The sequence below is a fragment of the Gigantopelta aegis genome, chromosome 6 (assembly GCF_016097555.1).
Source record: "Gigantopelta aegis isolate Gae_Host chromosome 6, Gae_host_genome, whole genome shotgun sequence".
Classification (NCBI taxonomy): domain Eukaryota; kingdom Metazoa; phylum Mollusca; class Gastropoda; order Neomphalida; family Peltospiridae; genus Gigantopelta; species Gigantopelta aegis.
This window is the reverse complement of record NC_054704.1, coordinates 20,606,206-20,630,238: the sequence shown is the minus strand read 5'-3', so window position 1 is coordinate 20,630,238 and position 24,033 is coordinate 20,606,206. Positions and strand designations below refer to the sequence as shown.

At 34.0% G+C, this 24,033-nt stretch overlaps 1 protein-coding gene across 1 annotated transcript; it reads left to right on the top strand.

Annotated features, from left to right (window-relative positions):
* Nucleotides 1-54: 54 nt before the first annotated feature.
* LOC121374412 (sorting nexin-6-like) lies at nt 55-23,779 on the top strand. Its single transcript, XM_041501513.1, has 13 exons — nt 55-72; nt 2,390-2,635; nt 4,127-4,257; nt 4,617-4,692; nt 5,136-5,219; nt 5,769-5,843; nt 14,705-14,735; nt 14,919-15,003; nt 15,361-15,400; nt 15,863-15,949; nt 16,516-16,605; nt 17,241-17,306; nt 17,646-23,779. The coding sequence occupies exons 1-13, from the start codon at nt 55-57 to the stop codon at nt 17,781-17,783; spliced, it is 1,167 nt and encodes a 388-aa protein (XP_041357447.1). The 3' UTR covers nt 17,784-23,779.
* The last annotated feature ends 254 nt before the right edge of the window (nt 23,780-24,033 follow it).

The window sequence follows — 24,033 nt, the reverse complement described above, 5'->3', positions numbered from 1 at the left end:
TACGTAGTTCCGTTACTAAATATAGAAACCGAAATTCCCGTTTATTGGCGTAACATGACCAAGAAGTACAGTGTATGACCTAAAAGAAAATGCAGGTAAACAGGAAAAAAGTGAACAAATTCACCCATTTAGTAATCTTTTTTTCATGTAATAAAAAGACTGACAATTAGTCGTTAATGCATGTCTCATAAAAAGGCAGTTTTTACGCATGTACGTCACGCGGGTCTTGAAGTAGTTTTTGTTAATTTTAAGACACGCCCCTTACCATTCGACCATTGCTACTTTTATCATCATCATTTTTGGTTTAGTCCCCAATAAATATAAAATATCTGTAGCATATTTTCACTTCAGATACTTTTTTTTTGTAAATGGGTACAATGGTACAATTTTTAAAAATACGTTCAAATGAACACCGTAATAATCATCATATCCCCCCTCCCCATCCCCCCCCCCCAAACAAGGAAAAAAGAATGGATAGGTTTATTATTATTATATGTAGCAGGTTTCGTTTGTCAGAATTACCACTTATTTGACATCCATTAGCTGAATATTAATTAATCATTGTTTTCTAGTGGTGCTAGGATCGATCCCCGTCAGTGGGCCCATTGGTTTATTTCTTGTTCCAGCCACATTGAGTGGTCTATCAAAGGTCATGGTATGTGCTATCCTGTCTGCGGGGTGGTGCATATAAAAGATACCTTGCTCAGGGTTGAAAACTAACATGAAAACCATGGTCGCCAGCAGGGCCAGTTGAAGACAAATCTTACTGGTCCTTCTCAAATTCAATTAGCCCTCCAATTATCACAATGAAATTTAACTGAGGAGCCAAAAACAAAACAAAGGAATACCGATGAATTGGCATTTAACTTCATAATGAATAAAATTAAACTTCATATAAAAACATGTTAAGTTTTAAACCCATACCAACTCCAAAAAAAAAGAAAAAAAGAAAAGAAAAGAAATCCAGTAAAAATAAAAATGTTACTTGACAAAGTACCATTAAATTGTACATATTAAATCTCATTTTTAACACAGAGGTGAAGACAAAATGCTAGAACAGCCAAAGTATGCAGCATGACTTGAATTGTCTCTGAAGTAAAAACAAAATAATGCAATGCAAAGAGAATGTAGAACTGCGCTTGCTTTAGTAATTAAACTAGTCTGATAAAAAATCAATGTGCTCTAGTGGCGTCGTTAAATAAAACAAACTTTACTTTACTTTTAAACTAGTCTGGGAGTGGCTGTCTTCCTAAAGACGAGACACTAGACAGAGGTCCATGGAATCATTCACTATTTTGCCAAATACCCATTCGACTGCATTGTGTAGAAATATGGCCCTTATCATGTATTATGGTTTTGTTGTCCAGATTACCTTCGATGTTCCACCAATTGATTTAAACCTATATCAGAAAAGAAAATTTAATCTATGTAGTTTTATGGTAATTTATAAATATATATTTTAACTTACCCTGAACTCCCCCTCACCCTCACCCCATTTTTTTTTTTTTCAGATGGTATGGGTTTAACATTTAATAAATTAATATATTTTTATATGACTTTTATCTTTACTAATTGTGAAGTTAGTGATGTCAGTTCATCGTTTCCCTTTTGACACAAACGGACAATGCCCTAAAATTAATATTTTCTGCCTTAGTAAAATGTAATATTGTGCATGATACCCACAACGACAATCAATTAACTGGCCTTTGGAATAAGCCCTGTATTAATGGAAAATTTGATTGTTATTTTTATAGGCGCGCATGCGCTCACGTCAGTGTGAGTTCGAACCACATACAAGACAGATTTTGATTTTGTCAAATAATAATATAAGCTAATTAAATATGATTCTTTTTGTTTACCATAACATTAAATAACAATTATCAAATAGCAGCTCTACTGGATAATTATGACATATCCAGTCCATTCCAATAAGCCGACGACTTCCAGATTTTAAAAATACATGCAGTGTCTTCAATATGTTTTGAGCTCTATTTTAAGAATAGAACCACAGAAGCTGAGTCAGCCGCTGTCAAGATATAGAGCATGGTCTATATGTCTTCTGCTGTCAGATATGTATTTCGCACCAGCATAGACGCGGTGTGTTTTGTTACAATTCGGTTCAGTTTCAGTGTGTTTCTTTTTTTAACTGGAACCATGCTTGCCAGACCCTAAAATTGATGGTCGTCCAATGGACTACCTTTGTAAAATTCTTAGTCGCCCTTAGCCAATAAAGGTCGCCACGGGCGACCGGGCGACCACTAATTTTCAACCCTGCTTGCTACTAATGGACAAATGTATAGCAGAGGATATGTCAGAATTAACAAATGTTTGACATCCACTAGCCGATGATAATTAATAAAACAGAGTTTAACTTTTTCTTTTATTTCAGGACGGTCTGACGAATGGATCTGAGGGAGACAGCTCTGCTGATTCGACTCCAACAAAATCTGTTCCTTTCTCACCTGTGTTTTTAGTGCAGGTCTCTGATGCAGTCAAGGATGGAGACACACTACAGTTCACCATCATGGTGACAAGAGTTGGAGAGGAAAACGGTGCTGTTGTGACACGTGTATTCGAAGATCTCGAGTGGTTACATCACTGTCTTATTACTCAGAACAGTGTTGATGGATTAATAGTGAGTTTCATATCCTCTTTCACACTGGTTTTTGTTTACAGTATTTTGTTTCTTCATTTCCACCAGTGAAATTGGATTATTGCATGATTATTTTAATACCTGTTGTTTTAGAATATAATGGAGACTAAATGTAGCAAACACTCATACATATATACGTATAGCCATACAATCCTTTCTTTACCCTACCTGTCATGTTGTGTTTTAAGCGGCTATCGGTAATGATCTTTCAAGTACAGCTAGTGTTACGGTACCTGTTTGATGAACCGCAATACCAATCAAACAATTAGTGCACAAAATGACCTCGGCGTGAAGCATCACTCTGAACACGTCTACAAGACCAGTTTTAAATGAAACAATGGGCGAGTTGCTCAGCTGTCATCACTTCAGCAACCACACATTTAATTAACACCAAGAAGGGCTTCTGCATCACACAATCGGAGTACCGGTAATTTGTAATGAAATCTTTAAGCTTTCAGTTACCAAAATAATGTGTATCTAATTCAACTTTCTAACTGATGTTATGGAAATATCCAATGTTGGTCGAACTACCCGATGGGTCGAACAATTTCTCAAATACCGACGGGGTCCGAGCCAACGGGATTCAACTGTGTATATATATCTATATATATATATATATATATATCTATCTATATATATATATATATATCTATATATATACAGTATTACACACACATATATACTGAACAAAATAAGAAACTTCCGCTAACTTTGCTTGAACATAACTTGATGAAAACAAACCGGGGGAATAATTGTTATATATGCATTTAAAGAGTATTCCATGATGCATCGTTTGGTGCAAAAATCATGGTCATAGGTTAACAGAAGCTGGGAGAAATTTTGACCAAGTGTGGTCGGGGTTAAAAAAAACCCCACCCATTAGTTAGTGCATTTTATAGGCACTGGAAAATGCAAGCTACTTGTACCGTATATAATAATTCACATTTCAACAGGGGGAGAAGAAGCACTGCATAATCATCAGAATGGGGGCTAAGTCCCCATCTCCCAGCTACCAACACCTATTGCATTTTGATACAATGAATACAGTTAAAAGATGAAAATACTTCTTCCTTGGTCTATGCATACTGTAATCAATTATGTAATCAAGAGGTGATGATTTTAGATGAAATCAAATCGATTTCCAACACCAGTATTAATCAGCTTAGGTTGCAGGTCACAAATTATGTTTTACAGAAAAATGTACAACCTTGCCTACAATAACATATATCTATGGTATATATCATGCACAGGCGTAGGAAGGTGCCAAAAAGTAGGGGGGGGGGGCACACATGCACATATATATCTATAAACACATGTATAAATATATAAAAAAACATCGCTGCTCCCACAAAGTGGGGGGCACATGCCCCCTCTTACTCCCAAACTTACTACGCCAGCTAGCATTAAAACAAATTCAGATATCTTCAAATAACAGCTTAAATAATTCTGCAAGGATACTGACACTGTTTTTAGGTTCCTCCTCTCCCCAGTCGACCAGAAGTAGACCCCAGAAGTGCAGAATCAAAGTCTAAGAAGCAGCTGGGTAGTGATACAAAAATCTTGAAGGGAGATGAATTTAGCAAAGACTGCAGGACAGTTGAAAAGTATGTGTTTCATGATATATTATTATTGTTGTTTTATAACACATCAGTGTTGTTAAACGTTCTTCTCCTTTCCCCCCTTCAGTATCATGAATAGCTGGGAGAGGGTGCATGGTCACTCCTGTTATTTTCACTTAACTGTTTATATTTGCATGTTGTCCCATAGCATGACTTATAGATAGTGTGGGTTCCCTTCACTGCAATGTGAGTAGCCCTCTCTTCAATGTGGGTGGCTTTTTTCATTGTGGGTTGCCTCCCCCAAATTTGAGTTGCTCTATCCTTGGATATGAATTCCTGGCTATCATTTGTCAGATTACTGTGGGTGACAACAATGCTGTTAAACATCTCTTCATATTTTTCAGGTACTTGAGGTTAATTTTAAAACATGAATCATTTGGGAGAGATGAAGCATTATCAAAATTTTTAACAGAAAAAGAGGTTTGTTTTTTAATTTTATCTTGCTGTTGAACAGAAATTATAATTCTTTGTAAAGTAACATGTTTTTCTTGTATAGCATGATGGCAGTATATATATGTTTGTTATTTTGTGGAATATTGAATCATTTGCTGTCCACCATCACATCCTAGTCTTTGTCTCTGTTGGCTATCTGTACCAAGTGCCTGTACCATGCTTGAGTATTAGTATGCTTATTTCCAAATATATTGGTAATACAAATAAATATATGTGGAATTTCATTTACTTAATTAGTTAAAGTATCTTGATCTATTTCTGGGATATAAAGACCAAAATCTAGTATTCTTTGAAAAAACCCATCTTGTTTTATTCCAGATTTATTTTGGAAGTAACACTATCATTTTCATTATCATTGGTCATTTATAGTTTTGTGACATGGTAATTGTTTAAGTGTTTTCCTTACCTAGGCTCCAGTCCGTGCCAAGTTAAAGAAAGGCATTATGACCAGATTTTCATCAACAGTTGAGGGAGTTCGAAAAGGTGGTCATAGAGTTAGTATCTTTTGAAACAATTAAAAAAAATATAGATAACAAATATATTTTTTGTTAGTTAGTATTTTTTGAAACTATTATTTTTAAAATATATGAATATGATAACAAATAGACTATTTTTCCTATGGAGTGGGGGAGGACATCGCCCAGTGGTAAAGCACTCACCTGATGTGCATCGGTCTGGGATATTTCTCATCCAGCCAGTGCACCACGACTAGTATATCAAAGGCCATGGTATGTGCTATCCTGCCTGTGGGATGATGCTTGCTACTAATGGAAAAATGTAGCTGTTTCCTCTCTAAGACTATATGTCAAAATTACAAAACGTTTGACATCCATTAGCTAATGATTAATAAAAATGTGATCTAGTTGTGTCATTAATCAAAACAAATTATAACTTTTATTTTTTCAGCAGATTACAAAACTATAACAAAGTAAAACTTAGTCACAAATTGTATCACTCAAGCTACTTAATTACTATTGATAGGAACTGTTATAAAATCTGTTTTAAAGAGAGCAGGTACATCAGTGTTTTCTTTTTTTTTTTAGGACATTGAAGATTATTTTCAAAAGAAACGAGAATGGGCAGCAGAGTGGGGGAAATCAATGAAAGATGTCTCAGGGGTAGGACAGTGTTTTGATGTTCTGTGTAATGGTTACGGAACATTTCGTACCCATTTTTTTTTGTCCCTAGATATTTCGTATTCACTACCATTCTATACCTTGGTCATTTATGTTAAATTATGTATATTGTTTGGTCTGTCTTTGTTAGTTGTTTGCTTGAGGGATTTTAACTGGGTTTTTTCCCCCCAGGGTTTAAACATGCTTACTGTGGGCATGGAATAGCAGTAATTAAAAAAAAAAGAGCCTTAATTACTTCAACCAATAACAAGTCGCCTTGCAAATTAAATGACTGACAGTATCATACAGATTTAAGATGCAAATATAGTTAATAATGCACTGGTGTACAGTCAACTCTCGTTATAACGGTCATGTTTGTGATGTGCTTATATTGCCGTTATAAAGAATTTGCCGGTATATCGATTTCGTAAAGAGTTATCTCCCTCAGCTAATTCGTTCACATAGCTAGCTTTATACGTAATACTATAATATGTAATAACTTACTAACAAAGAAAGAACAACAAGAAAAGATTTAATTTGCTTTTAATTCAAATAACAAAATGAACATTTAATAGCTGAATTCACAGAAGTGATTTTCTTACAATAAAGTCCATGATTGATGTTTGAACTTGTCCGGTGTTGTAGTGCTCGACTGCATGTACTGCGTTCCACAATGAGTCATGTGATGGAACATGCTCTTAATTTTGTTTTCGCCTGTGGCGATATTAATTGTTTTAGAGGGCCGTGTGCAGTGCCAATATGCACTTAGCCCAGGTGGGCACCTTGTTACGTAATACCTTCGCGCGACCGTGCATCCTAATATGCACTTAGTCCAGGTGTGGAGGCCATGTGGCCAGTAGTTACGTAATACCTCTGCGAGTGCGGTTTCGACGACCGTGATTTTGGCGACTAGGCGTCAGTAAGTCTGACGATCTAAGAAAAATATGCCGGCGTGGTCGCTGTGGAAATACCACTTGATAGGGGGAGGACCGCGTTGTACCCCCAGGCAATATTCGGCTTTTATGATAAATAGCTAGGGTTTTAGAGATATCGGGGAGAAACATATTGGAAGGCTTCCAGGGAACGTTCGTCCGTTTGGACTTGGTAAATATCATTTCTGCTCTGTTGTATAACCTTGATGTGATTGATGTGACTTTAAATATTTTAATTCTGTATTATACCAATATTATTTAGACGGTGCTGCCGGTCATCTGACGCAGTATACTGTAGGCTCACTGTTCTAAATAATTATTAAGGCTTAGCCAGTCATCCTAGAGGACCTAGGTAAACTGTAGGTTATTGTCTTTATTGTGATAGGTACCTGTATTAATTCTGTGTTACAAGGTTACTGAATGAGTAGTAAGGGTTAATTAAAAATTAACCAGTTAGGAATAGAGTTGTAATTCCTTTATTAATTAAGTTCCCCTGGAAGCGTTTCTCAATTATCACACGTTACTGAACGAGTAGTAAGGGTTAATTAAAAATTAACCAGTTAGGAATAGAGTTGTAATTCCTTTATTAATTAAGTTCTCCTGGAAGCGTTTCTCAATTATCACACGTGTGGGTGTTGTGTCACGGTGAAGTGATTACAATATTGTGTAAACTAGACACCTAGAGATTAACTAATTAAGTGATCAGTTCTGGGTTGTTATTATTTGTTGTTGTTAATTAACTGCTGCGGCAGTACATTTGTCAGCGTAGGTTAATACAGATTCCAAAGTGTATTGTGTTTTTGTTGTGTTTTCTAGTGAACTAAACGTGCTATAATAATAATATATACTTTATATAAGATCTTATCTCTGATCATACCTAGACGAGCCAGCGGGTATAACTGCCTGTTACAGAGAGATCTAATAGATATACAGTTAGGAGAGAGATTTGGATAATCGTGTTTTATTCAGTTACGGGTATTATAGGATCCCCGTGACAAGTCAAGATGTTCAAAACCAGTCGAAGGGTTCTGCTCAAAGTACCTTATTGCAACAGAAAGTCCTTGTTTGGCCTCACATTTCTTTACCACATCTGCAGTATTGTCGTCAGTGTCATCTTCAGTCATCACTTGGAATATCATTAGAAACCTCCGATACGATTTGAACAATAGCGTCATCACTCAGCGATTCACCGGTTTCAACAATGCTGTCAACAGCAATGTAGGCAGCAGCATCCATTTGGTTTTCATCTGGCATATGCCTCAACAGGACCTGAAGTTCCTGCAGTGGCGTGTCATCATCATCGTCGTCGTCGTCAGGGCTAACATCGGGACACTGCTGTGGGGGGAGAATACCGGTATGTCGCCAACAATTCACAATGGTTGATGGTTTCATGGACTTTAACAAATGACAGAGCATGTCTGATGGATACGGTTTGTGCCTTTTTTTCCTCAATGCAATCTAGGAAGTAACTAAACAGCAACTTCTTGTAGAATCCTTTGAAATTTTGGATAATTCCCCCATCCATGGGCTGGATGTGAGATGTCGTGTTCGGCAGCAAAAACTTGACTTTGACATTTGTCCGGTACTGGAATGACTGGTCACGTTATCCACCAACAAAATCACTTTCCGGCATTGATTCTTCATCCGTTTGTCAAATTTCACCAACCAATCTTGAAACAGAATCACAGTGCTGCCAACCATTACGATTTATGATCTCTTATTACGCCATTACGCCCGTAATCTTTCAGATTATGGCAAATCCGCGTTTTCCTGGGGGTTTTGGTGGGGTTTTTTTTTAATAACCTACCACCCCTACGAATCACGTAAATTGGACTCCCCAACTAGCCGCTCATGCGCACGGAAGTTTTTTTGCGCGCGCAACGCACTTCGGGATAGGAGTAGCTTGTGAAACGACTCTATTTTGTAAAGATGTCGAAAAAACGCGAACGATCAGAGCCATATGAACTGTACAAAGCTCAGAAAAAGCCAAACGTAGTAGGCCTACAGAGGAACAACATGTTTCCAACAGAAGCATTCTGGAGCTTTTCTGGCTACGGCCAAAAGTGCCATGAACAAAAAACTCCACGAAAAATAAACGTTTTGCTGTTAAATAGTAATATAATACAATACAATGCGTATTGTGGTGTTAATCAGGTGAAGTTGATGATGTACATAGTATACTTGTAATAACAAATAAAATGTATTAGTTTAAGCGTTGTTTTACAGTTTATTTGTAAATGCACCCCATGGTTAATAAATAATTATTGTCAGGTTTATACGACGGGTCACAATTCACGCGAAAAATTATTACTCATTCCCATTTTTAAATGTTGGCAGCTATGGAATCATAGTCATCCACGCTTTTTTGTTGCTGGTGTATGTGACATAAACACTGGGATCAAACGTTTTCCCGAAACAACGTGGATGAGCCGACTTTTTAATGATAAGGAGTGTTAGCTTGTCTGTTCCAGTAGCATTAGCACACAGTGACACTGTGATTTGATCTTTTTGCCTTTTCTGACCTCGCACAGGCCCAGGAGCCAGAGTTGAATTTGGTCCAAGTTTATAAAATAAATCCGTTTCATCCAAATTGTAAATGTTTTCAGGGTCGTAATCTGTTAGATCTTCCTGAAGTTGCTGTTGCCCCTCAACTACAGCACCGAGATCAGCACTGCCTGCTTCGCCATGTGCCACGCGATTGGAAATGTGTCATTTCTTGAATTTCTGTAAGCCATCCAGTTGAATAATGGAAAGTTTTATCTACCCCCATTTCTCCACCAAAATGTTTTGCCTTCTCATTTAGCATTAGATTGGTAACATAGGTGTTTTGTGACCGAACATCGGAAAACCACATGAACAGGGCCTGTTCTAAGTTGTTGTGTTTCCCGGTGCATTGACGAATCAGCTTATTACAATTTTTCGGCGCATTGGCCCATTTTGCTTTTTCGCGCAAAATATCACCTACTGTCGATCTACTGACAAGTTTCCCAAATTCTTTGCTAAAGTGGCTTGCAATTTCATCTTGCATGTGTTTTGGGTGACTTTCTTTAAAATCTGTTGTCTCTTTTTTTTCACCAATTGACATTTGTGTACGGCGTCGTTTCGTTGGAGGCTGCGACATGATTTACACATAATTCATAAGTCAATGAAAAACATCGACTAGGCCCTACAATAAATACTATTTTATTAATAAGCAGTGACATGACTAACTCAACTCAGGCAAACATGTTTTTATTGCATTCATACCCAAAAATCAATGCACGTTTGAACAACACCGCTTGTGGTCGCAGCTCTGTGCAATCAACTATAGCTAATCCGTCTTAAGCCAGTCGTCGGCTTCACATCAAAATGTCGCTGAAAGGTTACGGCTAATTGTCGAACCACTCTTCCTACTTAGGATGACATAATATGCCTAAGATGTGTTCAGTGATTCTTTGCGCCGTTGTAAAGATTGAACAATACATGAAATAGACACATTTTTTCACCGTAAGTGACTGCCGGTGCCAGAACTTGAATTTTCCATTATAATGATCAGATTAAAACTGAAACATGTTGGTTCCCAGTAAAAGTGTGCCGGTACCCGAATGTTCCATTGTAAGGGATACCGTAATAACGAGAGTTGACTGTATATGTACCTGTTTTGTTTCAACTTAGGTAAAACAATAACTTTATATTGTGACTGGGACAGGCCAATACATTTATATATCTTTTGACCATTTTAGCAAGTTCAACTGTCCATTTTGGACAAAACATAGTGGTCATTGTAAGTTTGTGGATGTTACAGCACGTTCAACCATTCATTTTTTTTAAATAGTGGCCGCTGGAATCATTAAGCAGGTGGCTATTATATACAGGTAAAATAAAGAAGGAAATGCATTGGGCAGGATTTATGGTGGCTGTTATGGACAGGTGGTCATTATATATGGGTGGCCATTAGACAACTATACAACAAAAAGACTGATCTAACAACAAATTTCCATCTCTAAAGCTATTGCCAAATATTATCAACTATAGTGAATAATTTCTTGTACATGTATGTAGTGCAATAGCTTTTCTCAGATGTACCTAAAATTCCTGTATTTAAAATATTTATTAAATGTTTTACAACAAATCTATTTCAGTATAATTAATCTTCATGAAATTTAAATATGTTTTTTGTCAGACTCTTATAGGAGGGTCCATTTTTTGTTTTGATAACCATTCTAGTTTAGTAAATATTAAGAACAATTACTGTATTATTTGTTTGTTAAATGAGGTTAGGTGTCTGTAGGAAGGCTATGTTTTTTGTCATGTAAAACATGGTTTTTGTTGTTGGTATACACCACACATATTTAGGTTGAACATAGTTGTTTATAATGCAAAAGATATATGAGCCGTCACACGCGAAAACCTACAACTTAGCATGACGTCAGAAACCGAGTAAACACGGATCAAAGTTTGACGTCACATGTAAACGCGGAAGTAAAAGTTGACATGCTATTTGCATTGTTTGTTTTCAAGAATTTAGAAGATGACATCTTCTTCTTTACAAGAAGATCAGTTTGAAGTAAACATATATCTGTATGTACAATAGTGATTGGTTACTATTTCGTATTTTGTACCTGATCGTACAGGTCGAGATCGTTAGCGATACCATCAGTGCTTTGATCCTACATATTTACAAGCATAGGGAGAAGTCCTATATATAGATATGGTATGCAAGTATCACATGTTTTTATAACGTACATGATTATACATAACATAAAGTTTTAACAACTTTTCCAGAAGTTATATACAATATTCATAAGTTAGACCAAACATCAAATTAGGATCGTATCGGGTTACATGGGTCTACCACTCGGTTAGGCCTACCTGTTCTATGGACTACAATCAACACCACTATTTCTACTCCTATTTCTATTTCTAATCTAAATACTGAAAATTAAATAATTTCCTACAAACAAACAAAAATTTAACAAATATATATATCTGTAACAATACTACATTTTTACTTATCTATTTTACCATCGTTTGCAAACAAATTTACAGTCGTCTGCACACACATTGCGGTACAGAAACAGAAACATTTCATTTATATACCTTTATTATACGCCATTAACATGCGGAGATATAGTAGATCAATTTTCGAAAGGTTGTTTCTCCCAATTTTATTATTATTATTATTGCTGTGCGTGCATGTGTGTGATAATTATTAAATTATTATAATATCTGTTCACTTTACTCACTTCACATCATTTGTATAGAAGGAGTTGGTTTTCTTTCCTTACAGATTTATATTTTAATTTTACACGAGCCTGAAGTAGGCCTACTCTTTGAGGCACATTTTAGAATTCAAAATAGAAGACCAAGACTAAGAACAGTGGAAACAGTATCTGTATTAGATGATGAGCGGGACGTAGTCCAGTGGTAAAGTGCCCGCCTGATACGCGGTATGTCTGGGATCGATCCCCATCGGTGGAGCCATTGGGCTATTTCTCACTCGTTCCATCCAGTGCACATTGACTGGCATATCAAAGGCCATGGTATGTGCTATCCTGTCTGTGGGATGGTGCATATAAAACATCCGTTGCTACTAATAGAAAAATGTAGTGGGTTTCCTCTGTAAGACTATAGGTCAATATTACCAAATGTTTGACATCCAATAGCCGATGATTAATAAATCAAGGTTCTCTAACTTTAACTGTATTGGATGAATATAATCAATACAGTCCAGTTGACAATAATACTGAACATAGAATCAAACACTTATCTGATGATAACACCAATGAGCAGAATGACACTAAACCTCATCCAATTAGCACAAGTTACAGAAAGGATGCAGTGGATTGTCTTTTAGAAAATAATATGAAAATCACATTGATGACCATATCTTGAAGTTGAAGAAAATGGAAAAAGAGCAGAAGGAAATGTAGGCCTACATAATATTCTCGCTGGGTAAAAATTAAAGGAGGGCCGCCCTCCACTCTCTCCCCCCCCCCCCCACTAAAAAAAAAAGAAACCAGAAGAGAAAGAGAAAAAAAAAGGTGGGAAACATGGTTACCTTATAGGCTAGCCCGAGTACTTGGAGTACTGTAGGCCTATCATTGGGTATTGGTCGACTGTGCAAAAAGACATACCCCTTGTTCTAATATTATTTTAATAAAGATTTCAAGATATCTAAAAAAATAAAGGTGATCCCCTAAATTGGGATAAGATGTCTGTGTTTTTTTTATTTCTTTATCGAATGAATTGATCGCACTGATATCGCCAGATGATAAAAAGTTTTGTTTTTGTAAAGGCGGTGTATATATAATTTGGCGTCCAAGAAAAATACTTTTAATGATGAACACTACCACTTCCATTATTTTTATAAGCGGTGATACCCCAAAATGAAAAGTTTCTAATATTTTATAAAGAATTACCGAATAAACAAATGACAGTGTGAAAAAAAATGTTTAATATAAAATAGCGGAGCTGGGTTCTGTAAAATATAGTAGGATGCGGGAAAATAAAGAGGGATGGAGAAAAATAAAGGGGGCGGCAAAACACGAAAGCGGCGCGGCAAAATGCAATAGTGGGCCGGCCGCCTCGCTTAAATGGAGCAGCAAGAACACTTGTCACAAAAGAAACAAAACTAAATATAAAACCATTCGACCCTTTGTCCGTCCCAAGTACCAGATTACAACATGCCCACTACCAACCGAAGAATGAAACGATATCGTTCTACAGTATGACACCAACAATATATGAAATTACTCCATAGTGGATACAGGAATCTGAATAAAGTGGGGTGGGGTGCAATATGTAACAGAAAATTGAAAAACATTGGTGCGAAATGTTGTAGTTTGCTAAATTTCTATCTCTCACTAATTAGTATTAGGCTACATTCATGTATGGGATTTGTAGAGTTATTTTAAAAAATAAAATCGGAATATATCGCTTTAAAAAAAAAAATTGGAATATATAACTTAAAATACTGGGTAAAAATAAAATGAAAAAAGTACCGATTCCAAATCAATTGATTTCATTGAAATTGGGCTGGACGTAACCTAGAATAAAGTAATAACATTGAAATTTCATTTTGACGCCGTCCATTTTTATTTTGAAAACGTGACGTCATTAATGCTGTATTTTTACAAGATATAATTAAGATAGAGCCCAAATACCTGAGATTTAGTTTTGTAAGGTTATTACCTGTTATTTACCAAATAATAAGACAAACTTTTGTTTTTGCTAAGTTGTAGGTTTTACCCATGTGACGGCTCATATACTGATGGAAAGAAATAAGGGAACACATCGAATTGTAGACCAAATTTAATTCACTACTAGCGTAGTAATGGCTGTATTTCATACCAAGTTGTAATGTGGGATTGAATGTCTGTAGTGTTGAATGTGCTGCCTATATGTTCCCAGTCAATTTCTGACAATATGAATTGATATTAGATGCAGTCATTATTTCTTGATGCTACCTGTGTGATCCTTTATTTCTTTCCATCAGTATATTTCATTTTATAATGTTTTGTCTTGCCATTACAAAAGTGAGGGTCAACTTTTATGTTTAGCTCCATGTTAAAGTTTTACATTTAGCTCCATTTCTCACAAACTATGTATAAGCCCTACTCTAATGAAACTTGGGTTATAGTTGCATCTGTGGATGTTCATCACAACAATTAAATACAGTGAAACCCCTCTAAACTGGACACCCTCGGGACCAAGTAAAATGTCTGGTTTTAAGAGGTATCTGGTTTAGAGAGGTTAAGTTCTGTACCGATTTAAAAAAAAGGACCTTGAAACATGTCTGGTTTAGGAGGAATTCTCGTTTACAGAGGGTCCGGTTTTGAGATATAATATACAATTTTAATTTAAAACCTTTTTTTGAACATTTAATTCTGTGGAATTATTGTTTATATTAACATTTCATTTGTTTAACATACTGTTCCATTGTTTTTTCAGAATTTTAATAAAATGGTATGCGCTCAATATAGTAAGTATATGTTCCACGTCTTTTTAATTTTGTATCATTAATCTAAGTATATTTATAAAAAAGTGTAAATCTTTTAATGCTTTAATCCTTTTTGAAAAAAAAAAGAGGAAAAGTATTTAATAAATGAACAAATACATTAATAATGTTATATATTTATATGTTTTTTCTTTCTTATTTTGTCAGGAGTTGCAGGTTCCTTTACCCATCTGGCCACAGCATTAACCTGGACAGGTGCATATAAAGATGATGCAACAGTTGAAATTAACAAGTCAGTCACATTATGGATACAACATTTGTGAAGTTTATTTTAATTTTCACATCTGCTTGCTTCTTTAGCTAGTGGAATAAATAAAATTAACAAAATATTGTAGATAAATATACACTCTGTACTAACACATATGTTTAGTATCCAGTCTTAATCAGACTTGTACAGCAGAATTTTATTTGTAAAATTTTAATGATTTCATTGTGTTGCATATCTTTCAACTTTTTATATGTAAATTGGTTTATCATCAGAATGCCCTACAGGTGTATATTCCATTTAAAAAAAAGTATAAGTGTGTTTTTATTTCGATCATTTAATTATAAAATACATATTTTATATTATTGTATTTCTATTCTTCAGAGTGTTTAGCAAATTAAGTGAAGCTCTTGATGATGCAAGGGTAAGTCTTTATAGGATTGTTATTATTTTTTGCTTAAACGTAGTTTATATTTCTTCTGTAAATAAATCTTTTTAAAATTTGTTTTGTTTAACGACACCACTAGGACACTATTGGATGTCAAACATTTTGGTAATTTTGACATATAGTCTTGGCGAGAAAACCTGCTACATCTTTTCATTAGTGGCAAGGGATCTTTTATATGCACCATCCCACAGATGGATAGCACATACCACGGCCTTTGGTGTAAATAAAGAAGTTTTAGCAATAGGATTCTCACTATTTCATAATTATTACAGAGTTATAAGGTTGAGATTATTCATCACTTATATCGACATAATGATTTAAAAAATTATTTAACCTGATATTTTACTTTTAAATTATTTGTTGAATGTTCCATATATTTTATTGTTTTAATTTTTACTCAATATGTTTTATGTAAAACTTGTTTTGTTCACATAACAGCATGGTTTGGAAGTGTTATGTAACAACGATGAGAAGACACTGGGTTTCCAGCTAGATCTCTATGCCAGATACAGTGACTCACTCAAAGTACGTGTAAACTTCTCAAACTTTGAAAAATAGTTTTTTTTAATTTTGTACATCTAAAGGTGTAATAATCCATCTTCAGAATTTTCAGTGATAACAACTAGGGTTAACTCTGGGTGATCAGAACATTTTACCAAATTATCTCATAAATGCAAAATCTATAGCTATTTTCCAAATAAATATCAATTATTAGATTAAAAATAATAAAAATTGCCTATTGTTCTAAAAATGTGCAATTGGCAAGTTGCAGAGCTAGCCCTGATGTCTCAACATTTCAGTTTTTGTTATCAATATCAGGCATGGTACTTCTTTATGAATTTGTTTTTTTTCCCTCTCAGTACATAAATATATGTGGTGAAAGTATGAAAAGGAAGTCTTGTAGCTTCTACAAGTATGCAGTCAGTACCTTTTTTTCCCCCAGTACCAAGTTTACATAAATTATCTAAATTTACATATTTGAAATACATTTTACTTTAGAAGTTTGTGCACTGTGCATGTTATATCCACGTACACTGAGTTATAATAGTGCATTACACTTACATTGTGATTTATTATGATTATTTTTTTAGGATATGCTGTTGCGGCGCACATGTTTATTAATAGATTACGAAGATGCCAACAAAGCTCTAGATAAAGCAAAACCACCTAAACTACAAGCTGTACGTATTGATAATCTGATCTTTGCCCGAGTTAGGACACCAAATACTGTGAACACTTTACATTTCAGTTTCTGGATTGATCCAAATAATTTTGTAGGGAATTCTTTAATAATTATTGTATTAAAAATAATTATTCTATACTATATTTGGTTCAGATAGTTTGTGTTATTTACAATTATGATCTTTGAAACAGCTGAATGAGTATATTCATTCAGTAGTTTCTAAAATTATCTAGTTGAGTGCATCGTTAAATAAAACATTTCTTTCTTTCTAAAATGTCTTATGTATGGGCATAATTTAATGCTTTAGAACAAACAGGACTCTGTGCAGAGAGGTGTTGGACAGCGGAGAAATGATAACCGCTGGGTTAAAGGGAGATTATTTAATACTAAACTGTCTCCACAGTATGTGAGGCGATCCATAGCCAAATCAATAATTATTATTAAAATAAGTAATGTGAAAATTACACCAATGGATTCAGAGATCTCAGATTTAAGCTCAGACAGCAAGAATGTTAATATAGCATTCCAGGTTTCTCAAAGTTAATGTCTTCTTGTATTAATTAAAATGTTTTGCATGTATAACAGTTTCTTTTATTATTCCTTAGCATTTAGCATCCTATATTATGTTTGTAGGCAGAAGAACAGAAAGAGGCAGCAGAAAAGGCCTATGAAAACTGCACAGAAAATGCACGCAGAGAGGTGTGTAAGATTAACAGACATTTACACCAGACCATATACAAATACATCTAGCACTAAAATTTGATAAATATGATACAAAAATTATGCATAAATGTGGTAGTAGTATAGTAATACATAATAATGTGTTTTGAGTTGTATAGGAACATTGATTGGTTTTGGATATTACACTATTAGACACTATCAGACCAAACAAAATGTTTATCCGTTCAGTCTTAGAGAATTTTGTATTCAAGCAGTTCAGTTGAAGGAAGTAAATCGGTGATTGTTTTGTTTGTTAAGTATGACTAATGTTTTGTTTTGTTGTATGTATATTTTATTCAATAAATATTTTTCTTGCAGATGAAATTGTTTTTACAACAAAGACTTCTTTCCTTTGAAGAAGGCATGACCTCATTTGCAGAGTCACAAATCAAAACAGCACGTGACACGTACACTTTGCTCATGTCTTCATTATCTGCTGTCAAGCAAATGAACTAGGAGATAGGAAAGCTCAGTTCCCCTTGTTAAGCTGTTCTCATTTATACCATGAGTATTTCTTTGGTTAATAAGTGCAATTACATCCATCTGCACAAAAATATTAACCTACAGCACTAAGAAATTTGTATTGCATTAAGAAATTTGTATAGCAAACAGTATGGTGATAAACTACATTTCTGTGTAAAGCAATATGGATGCCACAAAGAATTATGAGTTGTAAAGACAGTGATTGTGGGACAGTTACTAATAATATTATTAGACTTTTTACTTATAGACGGCAAATTTAGCAGGACTCCTTGCTTACTCAAATCCCAGATTTTGGGTCAGAAGCATCAAATTATGATAAAATCCCAAAATATCTATATTAAGTTATGTTTACGATTCTAGCCATAACCTAAGAAAAAATTCCCAAATTCATTGCCCGACTTAATAGAATATTAATTTGGACCTCTAATTAAGGTTAAGCAATTTTTAATGTCTAAGATCTTAACATAATGGAATTCTTAGATGAAATGAAGGTGTTAATTTTCTGACAGCCTTGTTTTGCTGTACATTACCATGATAAGCTTTGTTGTCCAAAAATATACATCCTACATCCATAAACCTGGCTTAAAGCATGTTAGAATATAAACTTCTTTTTTTTCTTTCTTTTTCTCATTTAATCAAATTAAATCATGAAATTTGCATATTATTAATTCAAATAAAATAAATAAAGAACGGACTTATTGTGGATTATGTACTGCTATGTGATAAACTGAACAGTAACATACATATGTGTTGCAATATTATAACAGCATAGTGTAATTTTAACATCAAAGGGGCAGTCTAAGTCAATGTGCCCAATTCCATTGGTTGTCCTTTAAAGATTCTAGTATAAAAATGTTTTTTTGATAGTAAATGGTTACAACTCTATAGTCCGAAGGTTCAACACTAACCCTAACCATAGATTAAGTAGTCCAAAGGTTCAGTAGTCGAAGGTTTATAGGCCTAACCCTGGACTATTGAACATTTGGACCATTGAATCTTCGGACTATAGAGTGGTCCCCATAGTAAATTAAATTATCTGGTTGTACATGTATTTATTTTATGGGCATATAGTTGAAGGTATCATATTTACATATCAAAGCAAAAGTTAAGAAATAATACCAGTGGGATACTGCCATTATGTAATCTCATTACACCTTTAAATTTCTCAATTATCTACATTTGTTAATGTTTTTGGTATTAAATTGTTCTTGGTTAAGGATTTTAAGGAGAAACTAAACATTGTATTTTTGCACTAGTCATGCAAAAATGTTGAAAAAAACAAAAGCTGGTCTTTTTTGTGTGAATCTTATTTTGCCATAAAACTATAGACTTTACTGTGATGTCTTTATCATGTACTCCTTTTATTTGTGACAGAAATATTACATTTAGATATTTAATATGATCCGATCTGTATAACTTTTATTGTAGTTTAGTTTTTTAAACATAACTGTCCTTAACAATCTTATAATTTATGTGTATTATTGTTAGCCACTTTTAAAAAACATTTTGATGTCTTTATGATCATTAAGATGTATTATGTGAAGTATATAGATGATTTTTTAAAGTATGATCACATGAAATAATGTTGAACAATTATTTGTAAATAGGTATAAATTTAAAACACTTGTACTTACAGACTTCACTTGAAGTTGTAGATGAAGCACAAGATTTTGATTTTAAAGGGACAGACCCTAGTTTTTAAACACTACAGCATATGTTTATGATCACTGAAATCAAACATTATTTATATTATATTGTTTAGATTATCCATTTCCGTACAACCGAAGTGTTTCTGGGCAGCCTGGTGTTTCTAATACCACAAAATGCATTTTTCATATTTTTAAAACCACACGTGCATCTGAGATGTATCAGTTATAGAGTTGCGTTTTATTCTATTTTTAAGGGTATTTCAACTTCACAGACTCTTTTTTCACTATGTTGTATCTAAATTTGTTACCATTTTGTAAATTAACCAGAGTGTTCATTTTTACTGGTTGAAACTAGGGTCTAGCTGAAAAATATGCCTTCATGTTTAAAAACTAGGATCTGTCCCTTTAAGATCAGGTGATGGAAGTTGGTTTGATTGGATGTTCATTTTGATTAAAATTTCATTTAGAATGAAAGTTTCTATAGAATAATAGATGTTTAAATCGAAGATGTGAGAGAAAAACCTGTAAACTCATTTTGTTACCAGCAGAATCTTGCTTTTCACATGCATGACGCAACATGTACCGGTAACGGGATTTGATATACCAGCTATGAAAGAAAACCATAAAGATCTACTGAGCTATATTCTGCTCTAGATAATGACATTAAGGAAAGGTTATTAGGATTTCCAAAGAATATACGGTAGTATCACAATGAATGTACATGACATGAATGTTGTTTTATTAGTATATGAACTTGATGACATTAAACCATTCGATGTCATACTTTTAACCTTAGTGCAATATTGTTTAATACAGTTTTCAACCTTTTTTTCTAAAAATTATTTACCACTGCTCAAGCATATAATCAAGTTGTGATGTTGCAATAAAATATAAAGTCCTTTACACCAATCTTCTATGAACATACTGTATATTTTTTTACATTAAGATTTTCTTAACATTCCTACACCATAATTTTTTATTTTTTTTTATCACCTATACAAATTTCATTACAAGTATTAACATATCCAGTATTTAATTTCTTTTGGTGGTGGGGGGTGGGTGGGTAGGGAGAGTCACTCATATTGGGGATGGAACACTCATACTGTCTACAAGTTGTGTTATGTGGAGAGGCAAATATAAAAGGTGGTGGGGAAAAGGGAGGTGTGATTGAAGGTGGCCATGGTGTCCAACCCCACGGTTATCTATTATATATCAGTTATATATTAGGGCTGTTCTAAAATTGATTGGTTGGAAGGCATCACAATTGGTATTTTATGCCTTATGGGTCTACTCTGTTTCTCATTCCAGCCAATGCACCACCACTGGTATATCAAAGGCCATGGTATGTGCTATCCTGTCTGTGGGATGGTGCATATAAAAGATCCCTTGCTATTAATGGAAAAATGTAGCTGGTTTCCTCATATGTCAAAATTATCAACTGTTTGACATCCAGTGATTAATAAATCAATGTGCTCTAGTGGTGTGATTAAAAAAAAGCATTAACGTTTTTATGAGTCTGCTGCATTTTTCCCTTGTGGCATCCCCCCCCCCCCCCCCCCCCCAGTGCTGGATCAAAACCTCAAATTCAGGCAAAATGTGCTAATCTGATACCTTTTTGCCATGTATTTCTATCATTCTACCCTCAAAATTAGTTGTGATCTATGGAAAAATGTGTAGCGATTAGTTTGCAACCCTGTATAACTTTGGCAGTAATGCTAACATGAATAAATGTTGTTATGCAGATTCTGGCATTTTCGTTTAATTCAGGCAAAAGCCAGTCTGTTCCACCACCACCCCCCGCCACTATAAAAATGGGAGCCAGTATGCCTATGCCCCTATGCACTTGGTTTAAGTTGGGGGAAGAAACCTGTGGGTGGTGGCCAGGTGAGCCCTTTCCACTTTAAGATCAGTTTTGGAACAGCCCTTTATAAATTGTAGGATTGTAGGCATTTGTTAATTTTTTCTTAAAATTAGTATGTTATCTACATTTTAAAAATCTCTGTGTTAAATAGATGCTATCAACAAGTTCAAAATGGTTATTGTTGTTAATGCTAATGTAAACAATATAATTATGTAGGTGTTAATATGTCAGTATTTGCGTATCCTTGGTTACAGTATAGGCACTTAATGTGTGCTTATTACATTATTTTTTTAATGTATTTATTGTATATCTGTATATCAGTGTTTTCCAGTTTATTATTGTGCCTTGAGTATTACCATTTCTTACTTTATTTAAGTAGGATATAATGCCTAATGAACTCCCATCACAGACAATACTAAGTTTAAGACATTGACATTATTAGCCTATAATTATGTAAAAAAAAGAAAGAAAAAAAGTGTATGCTTGCAGGATGCAGTTCTGTTGCTGTGAACATGAAGCCATCTGGCTCAAGGTAAAAGAAATTAATGTAATATTTATAAAATTCTAAGTCATTCAAATTATATATAATATGCTTTCTTGGGGTACTGATGTAATTGAACATTTTTGTCCGGTAATATTCAACATTTTTTAAGCAATGTGGACAACATCAAAAAGGAAAATATGAATTTTAATCTACCATTACAACAGGTAGGAGTTTTTCTAGGGTGGGTTTTTTTTTTTTTTTTTTTTTTTTTTTGGGAGGGGTGGGGGACTTAAAATACTTTAATGGTGTTATAAGGATCATATTTATTTGTGTTTTAGTGCAATCTTGATGAACCAATATTATGAAAAGTCAGATTTTTCCTTTTTTTTCCTTTGTATTTAATGTGGATTGGAGTGTTTATTTGTTTTCTTAACAAAATATCCTCTTTAGTACGTATGGATACTGGTAGCTAATTTTCTCTGAACTTCCAAACAAATCTGCATTTTGTTATGTACATTGATCAATTCATGTTCTGTTACACTATGTTGCCTTTAATATACAATGTATTGTTATAAATATACATTTAATATGTATTGATATATAATTCCATAAAAGTATTCATATATGTATATAATTTTGCCCACGATGTTAAGAATTGTTTTAAATAGCACAGACTCAGTGTTAATTATGTAGACATGACACAATATTAGTAGTGCTGTGTTTAAGTGCCAAATGCATGACTGTGTCTACCTGTGGTGTTCAGATTTTGTTTCTGCTTTCTGATTTTTTAAATTACTGTACTGTACTTTTTGGTTTTTGGTTTTATACATTTATTACCTAAATAATTTTAAAGAACATAATCAGTTATTCTTGAATGCAATTCTTATTATGTAAATTATAAGCTGGACTTTTAAACTTAAACTTTTAAAGTAACATGGCTGGACCAAATTTAAGTTAACAGAAATTTAAAAGTGGTGGAAATAACAAGTCTGTTTTGTTTTAAAATGCTGTTTAAATTGCTTAATCGTTACTGACTTGTCAAGATCTAGTATACCAATGGGGAGGGGAGATGTTTGTTTTGTTTTATTATTTGATTAACATTTTTTGGGTGATGCACAAGATTAACGGTGACGTTAATTTTTACTTTGCCAGTAGCTATGGGCAAGTTGTTTTGTCGCCAGAGTACTCTGACTGTAGAGGGCTAGACGGACATTTGGACAGATATTCAGGACTGAATATCTGTCCATATGTCCGTCTAGCCCTCTACAGTCAGAAGACTCGAACTGGTTGTTTTGAAGCACATCTGTTGTGGATACAATATATATTTTGGCCAAAGTCATATGTTCAAAATGGGCATTGACAAAATCGCACAAATATAGCTTTTCGATTAATTTATGGGACTGTTTTTTTACTGGTAGGTAATTAATTTCTGTATTTTCTAATACATGTACAGCCATTAGTCTTGGTTATGCTTTACTAGCTATTGCTAAGTAAATTAAACATATCTAAGGATTAGTGCTATGGTTCATAATGTTAATGTGAATTACTTTTTTAAATACAAATGTTAAAACGCATTTCTAAATCAAATTTTGTTTTTCTCATTTGTATTTTTATACAAAATATGAAGACCAGAATTTAATAAGTGTTTCAATAATGACCAGATGTTGTGACCCGATTTTAAGTTTGCAGAATTGGACACAAAATCTATAGACTAGACTCTAGTTTGCATGCTATATTTTTTACTATTGTGATTAGAATAAATTAGTGTCATGTTAAAATAGAACTATGCAGGCACACCCCAGACTAGTTCAAACAGGGTTGGGTTTTTTATATAACATTCACATTTCCATTTGTACAAAAAATAAGGTGAGCAGGTAATATTGGCCACTGCTAAATTTGTTGGTGATTATTTAGTAAATTTTGTTATTTACAGACACGGTTAACCATAAAGCAATAAATTTGTTTTTATATGTCATTGAAATGTCTGTTTTGTTTCACATTATTTTGTATACTGGTGATATTTTTCATAATGGAGGATATGCTTTTAAGGTAACACATTAGAAACTGATGCATGCTATTATTAAAGTGTGTAGTAAAGTAAAGGTTACAGAAACTTTTAAATAAAAATTATATTCCTTCATTAAAAGCGGTTGATTTTTCTACCACAATTCTTTCAAGACCAGCCAATTTTTAACTCCACTATGACATTCATCAATGGAGAGCTTGTAA